The following is a 15044-nucleotide window of genomic DNA, read 5'->3' on the forward strand; positions in this document are numbered from 1 at the left end:
TCGTCAATGAATGCCTTTGACACTTACAGTATGAAATGCTTATAACTATACTATACCATAATAACATCTGACAAAAAGATCTAAAAATGGCTATATACTGTATGAATTTTAATTGGAGTGTGCATTTTTCTTTCTCCTTCCTGGTAAAAGTCACTTGCATGAAAAAGCCAGAGCATTTGTTTAAAAAATTAGCCTAAAAAATCACACATTACACGACTGTGCACTAGAGTTTGGAGGTGGAGGAAAGTGGCTGATGTGCCCAGCGTAGACATAGACACACAGACAACACCAATGTTGACTTTGTCGCAAGATGTAACAACTTTTAATACCCATTTATGGACTTTTATTCCTCAAAGCAATTAGTGATAAATCCAGTCAATTTTTGGACAGAATTTAGCTACTTTCTATAGAGGAGTGTCACTATGACATGACTTCTTGTGAGGGCACAGCTTATATACAATATGTTACAAAACCTTTAATAATGGCCAGGCGTTCTACAGTAAAAGTACAACAGTGGTTCCGTTGCAGGTTTTTTAGTTTTTTTGGAGGAAGCTTGCTGTTTTAAAGCTCAATGAATGCTTAAGTCTAAAAGGCATGCCTTAGTGCAGGCATTGGGTTTTGTAACAAACATTTTGCTTTGCTTCTAGAAAAGATAGCTCTATTCTAATTCAATCTAGTTCAAATTTAGTTTTATTTAAAATAGTGCATTTTAAAATTGCACAAAGAAATAAATCATAAAAAATAGAGTAATTTAAAAATCACAAAGCAGATTTTCAAAAATGTGCAAATTTATCATGAATAAGCTTGGCAAGGAAAACAAGACTTAAAGCTAAACAGATTTTATCTGGGTGACACTGCTAGTAAAATTATTAAGCAATTAAGTAATTTTTCCTTTATTAATGTATGCAGTATTATACTTCAATACACACACATACTACTCTTAACACTAGTTCCCTTTCTTCATTCAGGATCACGCTGATATTGAGTGGAAGTTTGCCCGCACCAAGCTGTGGATGAGCTACTTTGATGAGGGAGGGACACTTCCGCCGCCATTCAATATTATTCCCAGTCCCAAGTCGATGTGGTACCTGTGTGTATGGCTGCACAGCCATTTTTGTGGTGAAGAACAGCCTACTCCTGAGGAGCAGCACAAACACGACAACCTCAAAGAGTTCACGGTATGCTTTCATAGGTTATTTAATCATTAATGGATGATCATGGTGTGTACTAGGTCAAAACAAAGACAGCACTAATTTGTTGTTATGTCACTACTGAAATTGGGCTCTGACCTAAAGGGGTAATGCAGGGTTAGATGGACTGGGTAAAGATGATGGAGTTGGAAAGGTGAAGAAGAAAAAAGCCAAAGAACTGATACCTTTTATTACGAATTATAGGAATCGTACCTTTTATTATGTAACACACGATACAGCTTATACTTAGCCATGTACAGTACATAGAAAAAACACCTTGTTAAGTAATAAAGAACAGAGTATTCCTCCTAGGTTTGCATTACATAACATGGCAGCTAGGTGCAAACTAGACTGACACTAAAATAACAAACAACAAAAGGATCTGTACAACAAAACAGTTACAAACCATTACATCTAAGCAGAGTACAAAAAAGTAGGTATTACTTTTAGTTGTCATAGCATAGCCAGAATCCACCTCAAAATTCAATACCCACAGCATATACCAATACCAAACCATTTGTTGCCTACAAACATGGGCATTGTGGAATATAATCTGTTTCACTGCAGCACTGCACTACACAATTAGGTTTAGACTCACCTGAGTGTCCAGTCAATCACATGTTGTTTGTAATCACTGACAGGCTTTATAGACAGACTGTGGACTCATGTTTAGAATTACAGTATGTAAATTGATCATTTTACTTACATTTGACATTACCAAGCCTTTGGATTTAGTGTTCTTGATTTTACATTGCATTCTCTGGTTTTTGCATTTGGTTGCTATTTGATAATCAATGAACAATTCTATCAATTATAGCTTTATTTTCCATTTGAATTTTATTTATATACAGCACCTACATTGAACTCCTATTAAAAGTGCATTAGAAAAAAAGATACAAGAAAGCAACAGTGAAACCCTGCAAGATTAAAATTGTCATTGCTTACATTAAACATAAAGCCATAAATAAATTATAAAGCCTATTATTATTAATTGATACAAACCTCAGGCAAATCCTTTAGACTCACTGAATGCTTTATTAGGAAAACTATACAAATTCTGGGTTTCAGAATTTCAAAATTTCATTTTGCTCTAAACAACAGCCTCGATTTTTCTTGCCATAAATTCCAAGCATTACTTTAGGATTTTGGTCCATGTTCACATGTTTTTTCGGGTGCACTTACAGTACCTCCTGTGGGTCTCCCATTTTAACACATTGCAAAGGTGGATTAAGATCCAGTGACTGAGAAGACCTCTAAAGAACACTAAACACATTGTATTTTTGCTAGAAGTAGCCATTAAAAAAGGGTAAATTTACATACTCAGCAACGATGCTCAAATAGGCCTTAAAAAAATAACACATACTCAGTAAATAAAAAAATTTACATACTCAGCAACAATGCTCAAATAGGCCTTGGCTTTCAAGCAATGGTTGATTGATATTAACGCGCCCAAAGTGTACCAAGTGAGCATTCTCCACACCACCATTACACCAAAATGGACTGCTGATTGGGCCGTGGGTTCAGTCTATATTTTTACACTTATGAACCTTTTTGGCTGAGCGTGTGACCATTGTAGCTTAGGCTGACTGTTCTTGGCTGACAGAAGTAGAATCTGATGTCTTCTGCTTACCACAATTGTACACAATGGTTATTGTGGTAAGCTACTGTAGCCTTTCTATCATCTATAGCCAGTCTGGCCATTTTCTGTTCACCTCTCACCTCAATAAAGAATTTATGGCCATATCCATGAAAGTATTTCTTTATTGTACCATTCTGTACGTAATCTCTACACACTGCTTTGTGTGAAAATCCCAGAAAAGCAGTAGATATGGAAATACAGTCTGTTTGGCACCCTCAATCATGCCACAGCCAAAATCACTATACACCCATACATTTTGATGCTGTCACTAACTGAATGATAACTGAATAATATACTGTATATATATATATATATATATATATATATATATATATATATACAGTGATGTGAAAAACTATTTGCCCCCTTCCTGATTTCTTATTCTTTTGCATGTTTGTCACACAAAATGTTTCTGATCATCAAACACATTTAACTATTAGTCAAAGATAATATAATTGAACAAAAAAATGCAGTTTTTAAATGATGGTTTTTATTATTTAGGGAGAAAAAAAATCCAAACCTACATGGCCCTGTGTGAAAAAGTGATTGCCCCCCTTGTTAAAAAATAACCTAAATGTGGTTTATCATACCTGAGTTCAATTTCTGTAGTCACCCCCAGGTCTGATTACTGCCACACCTGTTTCAATCAAGAAATCACTTAAATAGGAGCTACCTGACACAGAGAAGTAGACCAAAAGCACCTCAAAAGCTAGACATCATGCCAAGATCCAAAGAAATTCAGAAACAAATGAGAACAAAAGTAATTGAGATCTATCAGTCTGGTACAGGTTATAAAGCCATTTCTAAAGCTTTGGGACTCCAGCAAACCACAGTAAGAGCCATTATCCACAAATGGCAAAAACATGGAACAGTGGGGAACCTTCCCAGGAGTGGCCGGCCGACCAAAATTACCCCAAGAGCGCAGAGACAACTCATCCGAGAGGCCACAAAAGACCCTAGGACAACATCTAAAGAACTGCAGGCCTCACTTGCCTCAATTAAGGTCAGTGTTCATGACTCCACCATAAGAAAGAGACTGGGCAAAAACGGCCTGCATGGCAGATTTCCAAGGCGCAAACCACTTAAGCAAAAAGAACATTAAGGCTCGTCTCAATTTTGCTAAAAAACATATCAATGATTGCCAAGACTTTTGGGAAAATACCTTGTGGACCGACGAGACAAAAGTTGAACTTTGGAAGGTGCGTGTCCCGTTACATCTGGCGTAAAAGTAACACAGCATTTCAGAAAAAGAACATCATACCAACAGTAAAATATGGTGGTGGTAGTGTGATGGTCTGGGGTTGTTTTGCTGCTTCAGGACCTGGAAGGCTTGCTGTGATAGATGGAACCATGAATTCTACTGTCTACCAAAAAATCCTGAAGGAGAAAGTCCGGCCATCTGTTCGTCAACTCAAGCTGAAGCGATCTTGGGTGCTGCAGCAGGACAATGACCCATAACACACCAGCAAATCCACCTCTGAATGGCTAAAGAAAAACAAAATGAAGACTTTGGAGTGGCCTAGTCAAAGTCCTGACCTGAATCCTATTGAGATGTTGTGGCATGACCTTAAAAAGGCGATTCATGCTAAAAAACCCTCAAATAAAGCTGAATTACAACAATTCTGCAAAGATGAGTGGGCCAAAATTCCTCCAGAGCGCTGTAAAAGACTCGTTGCAAGTTATCGCAAACGCTTGATTGCATTTATTGCTGCTAAGGGTGGCCCAACCAGTTATTAGGTTCAGGGGGCAATTACTTTTTCACACAGGGCCATGTAGGTTTGGATTTTTTTTCTCCCTAAATAATAAAAACCACCATTTAAAAACTGCATTTTTTGTTCAATTATATTATCTTTGACTAATAGTTAAATGTGTTTGATGATCAGAAACATTTTGTGTGACAAACATGCAAAAGAATAAGAAATCAGGAAGGGGGCAAATAGTTTTTCACACCACTGTATATATATATATATATATATATATATATATATATATATATATAGTATTTAAATTTAATGTAACCTTCAACAGAGCATTTTTGTTTTTTGGAGTTAAAAAAGAAAAAAAAAAAAAAAATATATATATATATATATATATATATATATATATATATATATATATATATATATAACACACTATAGTTTTTTTATACATTGCATAAAAGTAAAAAAAATATATATGCAGGGTTATCTTCATTTTAGATGTCAATAGTGTTTTTTGGCTTCCGGTGTTTTACTTTCTGTGGGAAACTGGTCCAAATGGCTCTTTGATTGTTTAAGGTTGCTGTCCCCTTGACTAGGCAATTCCAGCACTTTGATTCTTTAAATTTTCATTTTGATGTAGCTTCACTGGTGTGCTTTGGATCATTGTCATATTACATGATTACAAGGTGCCCAGTTTCTGTGGCTGCAAAACAAGACCAAATTATTGTTTATGTGTCTGCAAAAATGCTGGCCAAACAATCCCACTTTTGTCTCATCTGTCCATAAAACATTTTTCCTGTCCTTTGTTTAGATGCAGTTTTGTGAACCCAGTCAAGTGTCTGTGTTCTTTTTAGACAGAAAAGAATTTCCAACCGTTTTAAACAAACTTATTCAGTGTTCTTCAAATTGTGTGTCATGAAATTTAACATGTAATATGCTTACTAAGGCATCTCAGTGAGCATGTTGGTATATGCACAAAGCATGTCAGCAGACAGAAGCATGAAGTTCTCTTAAATCCCATGGTAGACAGCAGTTTTGACTTTGGACTTAAACTATAACATGGCACCTTAAATCATCACTTTATGTGAAAACTCTTCCAAGAACTTGGATTCTGTGCCTCTCCACTCTCCTTTACATTATGTGACCTTCATTTCTAAATTTCACCTGAAAAGAGACATTTGTTCTAGCTCTGGTTAGCTCTGGTCTTTGTTTTTTTTTTACTCCTCAGCCCAGGTAACATGCTTCTGATGTTGCCCCATATACTATACAAATAGAAATTTTGGATATTGGATATTGGATTTTTTTGTTTTTGTTCGAGATGTTATATCTATTGAGGGGCTTTAGCACGAATATAAAGATGTGGTGAAGCCAAGACTTTCATCTTGAATTTAATGGGTTTGCCAGAAGTGTGGCATTAAACAGTCAGGATTTACAGACATTTTCATACATACACGTCCTTTTTGGAGGACTCTATGACAATTAAAGCAGATAAAATGCCTGAAGTTTGTTCTGAGGGAATGCTACATTTGCATTTAGTAGCTGTTCACATAAACTTTTAAAATAAAGTCCAAAGTCGTGACTGTGCAAGTGAAGGTGGGCACCATAAAAACCTAAATAAACCCATAGATGGGAACAACAAGGCGAGTGGCCAGTACAAAAGGTTGAAACATTAAAAAAAAAAAAAAAAGAAAACTAAAGTGGATGACAATGAATTCTGTCAATAGTGAAGAAAAACCCTTTTACAACATGTAACCAAGTCAAGAACACTCTTGAGAGGGTAGGCATGTCGTCATTGTCAGAGTTTACATGAGACCGCTTTCTAAAGTAAATACTGTACAAATGCATCATTTATGAGCCCCCAAAATAGATGAGTGTGTGGCTGCAACTGTTGTCCATCCATCCATCCATTCATCCATCCATCCATCCATCTATCCATCTAGGAACTTTAGTTTTCCAACTAGGGACCGTGGAGGCCAATGCTGACCACTGTATTTATTCCCCTTTGAATGACCGTCAACATTCACATGTGCATTCACAGACTATGGGCAATTTGGAAACGCCAATTAGCCTAATATACATGTCTTTTGACTGTGGGAGAAAACTGGACAACCCAGAAGAAACCCACCAAGTACAGGGAGAACATGCACACTCCATGCATGTATTTTGGCATTTTGTTCCAAGATTTATGGACCTGGCTATATTTTGCTTTGCATAATTCATTAAATATAGCAGCTGTAATTGTAGTGCAGCACTCAAAAGAATGACTGGCATCCTTTGCTTTCCAAAAGAATAAATATTGCTGCATACACTACTTTGCCTATTTCAAAAAAGAGAATTGTGTACATTTGCTCATGGTTCAAATGTCATCCACTTCTGTTATATTGCTCTGTACTTAAAGCATTAAAGCAGGCAATCAGCATTTTTCCTAAGATCCATGCAGAAGAACAATAATCTAGATGAACAAATCCTTAAACAAGTTATACAGAGTATGTCCAGCCTTGAGTCACTGTAGGCCAGAGGCAGTTTCTAGGCAACCGTGCTTCATCTGTGCCAGTGCATCTAATATGACATCTTCCATCAGCAGCTGAATTCTCAGCTCACTTTTCCTTTTTTTCTTAATGTATTTTATGCCCCTCCCCTGTAAACTCACCCACCTACAGGCTCCCACACAGTGTACAGTTTTTTGGAATCAAATAATGAGTTGTGTAAGGCTGCTGAAATTTATATTTAGAATGCACAGAAGGTAAAAGGGTGCTTTCAAACTAACAGAAAATGATTTTCTTCTCTTTTACTTAACGTTTGTGGTACAGTGATTGCTTAGTGGTTGTGGTTCGTGCTAGTGGGTAAATGATTCAAATCTTAGGCATAAATCTGAATACAAGTTTTTGTGCAGAAAGCCAATGTTGCCAATGTTGCACTTCAGCAAAGCTCTCAATGCACTGAATAAATAACTTGGAGAAAAGGCATACATATAAACATGTTTAAACATTATAGACCGAAATAGCGAGCATGCATATCTTATATATAACTCAAATAGTATTTAAAGAGCAAGATATTTATCTGTTGCTTCATGTGGTGCTTGTTGATTACTGAATGGAATTAAACTAACACAATCCTGATAAAAAATGTTGATTTTAGTCATATTTTTTCTTCTATTTTTAAGGAACGGCACGCTGACAGCCTCATTCAGAACCAGCAGTATCAGGTAATTCAACTGTTCACTTTAGAATATGCCGGTTGGCATAAATATGCATTAGAAAGCTAATTATATTCTTTGAAGGCTACTGTTTAAAATGTGCAACCAGGTAAACCTTGAATGAGCTAAGACTTCAGGGGGAATCTTTCCAAGGATGACCTCACTGAATGATGACAGATGTTGGGTGCATTTTGAAAGCATGTTTGTAGCATGCAGATATTCAATTCAATTTTATTCGTGTAGCAAATTTTAACTGTGAATATTGTCACATAGTTTAATTATTATTATTTATTGGTGGTTCAGTAGTAGGTGTTTTACCTGGATGCAGGTAAAACACCTGAAAGGCCAGGGTTCGATTCCCAGCCGGAAAAAGGCCAAGGTTCGATTTCCAGCCGGTGCCCAAACCCCAGCCACTGGATGCAGTTCTGGTCTTAAGCCCGGATAAAATGGGAGGGCTGTGTCAGGAAGGGCATCCAGCGGAAAAACCTGTGACCAGGTTGTATGTATGTACCGGATAGTCAGCTGTGGCGACCCCTTGCCGGGAGCAGCCAAACAACAACATGATTATAATAATAATAATAATAATAATAATAATAATAACAATAATGTGTTGTCATGAAACTGTCCTTCCGTTTTAGCTATGAGGGGAATTTAGTGTATACAGTAATTTCTTAATGGACCTTACAGCTCCTGATGACCACTAAAGCATGTGTCAATGACAAGGTGCATCTGAAATGCTGACAATTAAAACTGTCAACAACTATTTGCAATATTAATTATTGACTTACATATTAATAGTTAAACTTCAGATTCTTCCGTCAACTTGATAATAAACTGTAGCCATCCTGTTTGTTCTCTTATCTGATGTCTCTAGGCCATGCTCAGACATTAACTTTTTTTTTTTTTTTTGCAGTGCAGTGGAACCTCGGATTGCAAGTGACCCCGTTTGCGGGCGTTCCGCAAAACAAGCAAACATTTTTTAAAAAATTTGTCTTGATAAACGAGCGAGTCTTGTTATAGGAGAAACAAATGTCATCGAGTATCATGTGGCACGCGTGCGCTTCATTTTTTGGCACAACTTAGCCAATTGTTTTTCTCTAAAGCATGTTTATGTGTTCATATATGTCTGTGCTCATGCGGGTGGGTGGGTATGTATGTGTGTTTGTGCTCACGCAGAGGTGTGCGTGCGTGCGTGTGTGTGTCCTACACAGCAGCCCCCTTCCCCGCCTTCCTCCTCTTCTCTCTCTGGTCTCAATTTTTTTGTGGTAAAGTGGGTTTATTGTTTATATATTCATTAGATGGCAGTAGTGAGTAATGGTAGAGATTTGCATGTTCAAAAAGAGCAGAGAACAAGCAGCTGAACGCAGAAAGCAGAGAACATGTGTGTCATTAGTTTTTGTTATAACTATTTGTGGACAGTTCTGTAAATTAAAAAGTTTCTCTCGATATTTTCACTTACTCCACATTAGAACATCAGCTATGCTAACTTCCACGTTTTGGTTGAATCCCAAATAGCTTTAAATGAAAAGCTAGTGTGCTAGAGTGTACTAGATAATATAGTGTTATCAGATGTGTTTTCTAGCTAAAAATGCTTCCGTAGAAAGCATTTTAGGTTTTGAATGTGGATTTTGGCAGGCAACTGTTCTCCCCTCTGTCTAGAACTGCAGACTGTACCAACCTACTTTCACTCATGCTGGTGACTGACAGTAATTAGTGATTGTTAGTAATTAATGATTGTTAGGAATGATACTGTGAGGTTTAATTGAAGAAGAAATGTATCCGAGACAAGTTTTAAGATAAGAGAATAAGAGTTATTTCTGATTGTGTCCGCTGCACCATGATACACTTACCGGTCCGGGCCCGATCGACCGGGATAGAAAAATACACACACGCAGGCATGATGTCTGAAGATCTCTGTTTATTCTCAGCAAAGAGAGCACATTTAAATGGTGCTACGTCCCGAACATCAAAAGAACCAGTCATTAACATGTCGGTCATAGAGGGACCCGGACACAGACAGGAGCGAGGAAATACATTTGCATTCTCCTGATTAAACAAAAGGATTCTAACAAACAAGAGCCATTTGAATGTATCCTCGTCACATAGGGCATGAGGAAACACCGTGAGGGGTCTGTTCTCAAGGCACAGGAATCTTCTTATTAGATTACAATGTCTTACAATATTCTGAAACCTTACAGAAACATATAGTGAAACATCCCTGTGCTGTTATACTGTATTAACATTACTCCTTGAATGCCTCTCATCCAATCAGATTAGTCTTAGTCAAAACTACCACCTACTGTAACTAACTATCTATCCCTCTATATATACAGTACTGTGTCTTAGGCACCATATTATATGCAAAAGTCTTGGGCACATACAAAAATATGGCATAAACAAAAGATGCCTTTGAAAATATTTCTGCATAAAAGAAACTTTTATAAAAAGCAATAAAGAGTAATAAAATAAGCAGTCAATATTTGGAGGGAAATCTTATTGCTTAAAATCAGGAGTTTTTGTGCAGTTTTATAAAAAAAAACAGCTGTTAGGTTTTACTGAGCTTGCTGGGGAATATGGGTTCTTCTGGTAACTTTGTCACATACGCTCCTTTCTATTTTTATGCAAATTCCAGGAGCGTACAATAGGTTTTTTGTTTCCATCTGAACTGGTCTGTCTTGTACTATATATTTTTTTCTTTACAGCTATGCATATATTCTCCTGTATTGGTATTTATTTAATCATTTTTATATAGGTTATAAATGAAAATACTAAATGATTTTGTACATAATTATGCAGACATGATAAACATATACAGTGTATAACAAAATTGGTACAGCATATACAGTAATATGGTGCCTAAGACTTTTGCACAGTACTGTACACACACACACACACACACACACACACACACACATATATACTATACTATAGTGTGGATTATTGTGTAGGATGACTTTAAGGGCATTGGTAAGTCAGTGGTAGGTGTTTCGCGGAAGGCTTGGGTCAGGCCAGTGTCGTTTCCAAGCCCAAAGTGGGAGGGTTGCATCAGGAAGGGTATCCGGTGTAAAAACCTGTGTTAAGCTTGTATCTGCAGACCGGATAGTCCGATGTGGTGCCAGGAGCAGCCGAAAGACCAGAAACCAGTGTGTGTCACTGGAATCTTCTGCTTTTTGTGTGACTTAACAAGGAACCTTTTTAATTACACTTGCTTTTGCCTTTATTTGAGGAATTCACAGAAATGTAAACAGATTCATCTCATGCAGCCTTTTTAAACATTTTTCTTCATGGGGCTGGTGTTGCAGTACAGTTACTAAAGTCACTTCATTTGACCTCAAAATAAAAAAAAATTCTTTACGCACACATGGTCACAATATTATTTTAAACAGTACATGTGTACACGGATGTTGACTATACGAGTGATGTGCATGCACAGAAACAGAGCATGGAGTCGATTAGCCATTAACCCACAGTGCGATAGCGAGAAGAACGATTGGCTCAGTTGTGATCACGTGACGCATGGCAGACAAAGTGCATGCATCCTAGTGCAAAACCTTGCTCGTTTATTAAGTTAAAATTTATCTTTGCTTGTCTTGCAAAACACGTGCAGTCCAAGGTACTTGCACCTCTAGATAATGCACATTATAAAGATGCACCAAATTGCAATTCTCTTGCAATAAACTGGAAAATATTCAGTTGCAAATGTGTACTCCTAATAACCTCCACCCATCATAAAGAAGCTCCTACTGCTTCCTATAAAGTCAGGAAGCAGCAGGATACTGTAGCAAACATTGTATGGGTCAGGGGTAGCTCAGTGGTTAAGGCATTGGACTACGGTTTGGAAGATCCCAGGTTCAAACCCCACAACCACCAAGTTGCCACTGTTGGGCCCTTGAGCAAGGCCCCTAACCCTCAACTGCTCAGATGTGTAATGAGATAAAAATTTAAGTCGCTCTTGATAAGAGCGTCTGCCAAATGACTAAATGTAAACATGTCTATGCCTCAGTGTCTGTACAGTACAGTCACAGGCACCTGGAGTCTGTCCCAGGGAAGTTAGGACGCAAGGTGCAGTACACCCTGGATGGAATGGCAACATATAACATTGCAGAACCACAAACTCACATAGCCAGTCACATACTATGGGCAATTTGGAATCAGCTTACACTACTTGTTCTTGGACTGTTAGAGGAAACCAGCGAGCATGGGAAGGACACGCAAACTCCACACACAGGATAGACTGGAACCCCAAACTTTATATTATTATTTTTATCAGGTACACATGCACATTTGCAAATGTATGTAGTTTTCCGATCAGCCAACCATGTGGCAGCATCTCACTCACTCACCGTCTATACTGCTTTATCCTGTATTCAGGGTCGCGGGGGAGGGGGGTTAACCTGGAGCCTATTCCAGGAGTCTTAGGGCAGGAGGCGGGGTACACCCTGGACAGAGTGCCGATCCATTGCAGGGCACACACACATACACTCACACACTCATTCACACACTATAGGCAATTTGTGAATACCAATTAGCCTAATCTGCTCGTCTTTGGACTGTTGGAGAAAACCGAAGTATTTGGATGAAGCCTACCAAGCACAGGGAAAACATGCAAACTCTATACACACAGAGATGGGAATTGAGCCTATTAAATGAATAAAAAAATAAAAAAATAAATAAATAAAGTCATGCAGATACAGGTCAAGAGCTTTGGATAACGTTAAACATTAGAAAGAAGGAAAAGGTGTGACCTCCTTGAGGTAATCACTGAATGGATGTTGGTGTCATGATGTGATCTTCTAGTGCTATAGAGATGATAAGATTGTAGAGAAATAATTTGAGATACTGTAGTTTTCTTGTCAGCTTACACCAGTTCTCCTCTGCTCTCTCCTATCCCCAATGTGTTCCAGCCTGTAGACCCTCCTCTCACAGGAATCTATGTAAATTTAAAACTGAATTTTTTTTTGTATGGGAAAATTTCAACATGAGAACATTATCCGAATTACTCAAACCAGCCTCATGTTATCCATGCCACAGTTAAATTCACAGAATCACAATTTACCTTATTTTGATGTTTGTTGTGAAAGCTCTTGGCCTGTATCTGCATGACTTTATACATACTGATGCCACATGGTTAACTGTTTAGATACAGTAGCTGTATAAAAGGTGCAGGTGTACACATGGTTAAAGAAACTGTTTATTATATGCTCTACGTGCATCCTTTACACACATTTGTGACCCAACTTTTTTTTCATGGTTGTTTTATATAAAATTATATGTATAATGATTTTATGTTCTCACGTTCAACATATGCCTACTGGTTCCTGACTTGGTTCAGATACAGTACCCTGAACATAATTCTTGAATGACATAAATCTTTTTTTTGTGGTCGCATGTTTCAGGAAGTGATTAAAAATCTGGTGAAGCGATATGTGGCCGCCATGATCCGCAGAACCAAAACTGACGAAGGGCTGACTGAAGAAAACTTTAAGGTGTGTTAAAACCCAAAAGAAATGAAACACTGTGCTTCAACTTGTTTTCTGATAAAGGTGTACTGTACAGTACATGGTACAATCATTCCTTTCCATAAAAAGACCCATCCAAAAAATTATATCAAGGTAAATACTGCCATGACATTTATGTTCATGATGAGTGTATGTAAACGCCTAACCACCCTGTACCTTTACCTCATGTTATTGTATAATTGTGTAGAGCTTTAGAGGTAAGAAGTGTCGAAATAAAATACATTTGTAAACACAAGCATCAGGCTTCAAAATGTGCTTACTTTATTATATATATAAAATACAGGATAAAGCAATATATAAAGTGAAGGAGACTTCCTCCACAATTGTTTTTGCAGGCCTATAAGCTGCATTCCTTCTGATTACATTAAACAAATGAATATTTCCTGTAATTGAGTACTGTGCTTCATGTGGTTTGCTCTCCCTTTAATTTAATTTGCCTCTTCTTTATGGTCAATTAAGGAGCTGAAACAGGACATCTCAAGTTTCCGTTATGAGGTCCTGGACCTGCTGGGCAACCGCAAGCCACCACGCCGCACATACTCCTCAAGCAGTGAGGCCACACAACCTGAAGCTGAGCAAGATGATGATGAGGAAGACACACAGAAGAGGAACAGAGGAGCAAGGCATGGAAGAAATGCACAGTCAAGTTCCATTTCATTTGGCCAAGCAGACAAGAGAAAGCGTGATGGCCAGTTTACCGTTACAGCTCTTTTCCGTTCTATGGCAGGTCTTGAGGATTTAGATGATGGGCCAAAAAGCAATGGGTTGAAGAAAAACAGGTGGTCTCCTTCATCTTTCATGAGGACAAGTGGTCGCTTGCGGCACTTCCCACGCTCAAAGAAAAACTCACTGCGCCGTTTGGGATCACTCTTTCGTCGTGTGAATGGACACATTGTTGAGTCACACCTGAGGAGTCCTAAACAGCAACAAACCTTTAGCATTTCAGATGGAGTTTTGCAACCCCCAACATCCTGGCAGGACCCCCAAGCACAGCCAGAAAACTGGCTTACAAGAAGCAGCATGCACTTGCACACGCTTGAAGGAGAATCTGGTGCAAGACACAAGAATCAAACACAGTCAGGGCCCCAGCAGGCAAAGGACGCAGACAACCTCCTGCTGAGGCCCCCTGGCCTACACTGTGCTTCCAGTCTGACTGCGTCCAGTTCCCTTTTGCTTTCGTCCAGTGAGGATCTGTGTCAGGGTTTGCCAGGGCCCTGTGAGAGCCTTGACTCCTATTGGGAACAGGAGGACTCAATCACCACACAACTCTAAATGAGCAAGGCAGGCCTGCCATTACTATATTCATATTTCTATATAGGCAATGGACATCTATTGTACATATATTCGCTTTTATTATATCAACTTATAATTAGCAAATAAGTAGTCTTTAAATACTGTATTGAGAATGTTAATGATTCAGTTTCAGCAATATGGGAGCACATTTGAAATAATGACTCCTCTAATGCAATGCTTTCTTTTTGTTACAAGTACACACCAAATGTCATTTGCACACATCCTTTAAAAACAATACATACAGCTATTAACACATTATTCATGTTATTTATTTACATTTACATTAAGGCATTTGGCAGACGCTCTTATTCAGAGTGACTTACAAAAAAGTGTTTTGAAGTTTACATCACTGGATAGATACTTACACTGGGTTACTAACTAAGTGCCATCAGTCAAGCACAACTGGGAAGAAGTTTAGTTTTTTTTTTTTTTGGGGGGGGGGGGGGGGGGGGGTGGGGGGGGGTGGTAAAAAACTCCAAGTATTAAAGAAACAGATTCGTCTTAAGT

General features: G+C 38.1%; 1 protein-coding gene across 1 annotated transcript in view; it reads left to right on the top strand.

Moving 5' to 3' along the window:
• The window catches only part of trpc5a (transient receptor potential cation channel, subfamily C, member 5a), a 54346-nt gene extending 39407 nt beyond the window's left edge, over window positions 1-14939 (top strand). Inside the window, exons 8-11 of the mRNA XM_053478476.1 lie at window positions 969-1178; window positions 7693-7734; window positions 13122-13211; window positions 13704-14939. Coding sequence (XP_053334451.1) covers window positions 969-1178; window positions 7693-7734; window positions 13122-13211; window positions 13704-14516 — 1155 coding nt within the window. The 3' untranslated portion in view covers window positions 14517-14939. The remainder of the gene's footprint in view (window positions 1-968; window positions 1179-7692; window positions 7735-13121; window positions 13212-13703) is intronic.
• Window positions 14940-15044: the final 105 nt, after the last annotated feature.

The sequence above is a fragment of the Clarias gariepinus genome, chromosome 19 (genome assembly GCF_024256425.1).
Source record: "Clarias gariepinus isolate MV-2021 ecotype Netherlands chromosome 19, CGAR_prim_01v2, whole genome shotgun sequence".
Lineage (NCBI taxonomy): Eukaryota > Metazoa > Chordata > Actinopteri > Siluriformes > Clariidae > Clarias > Clarias gariepinus.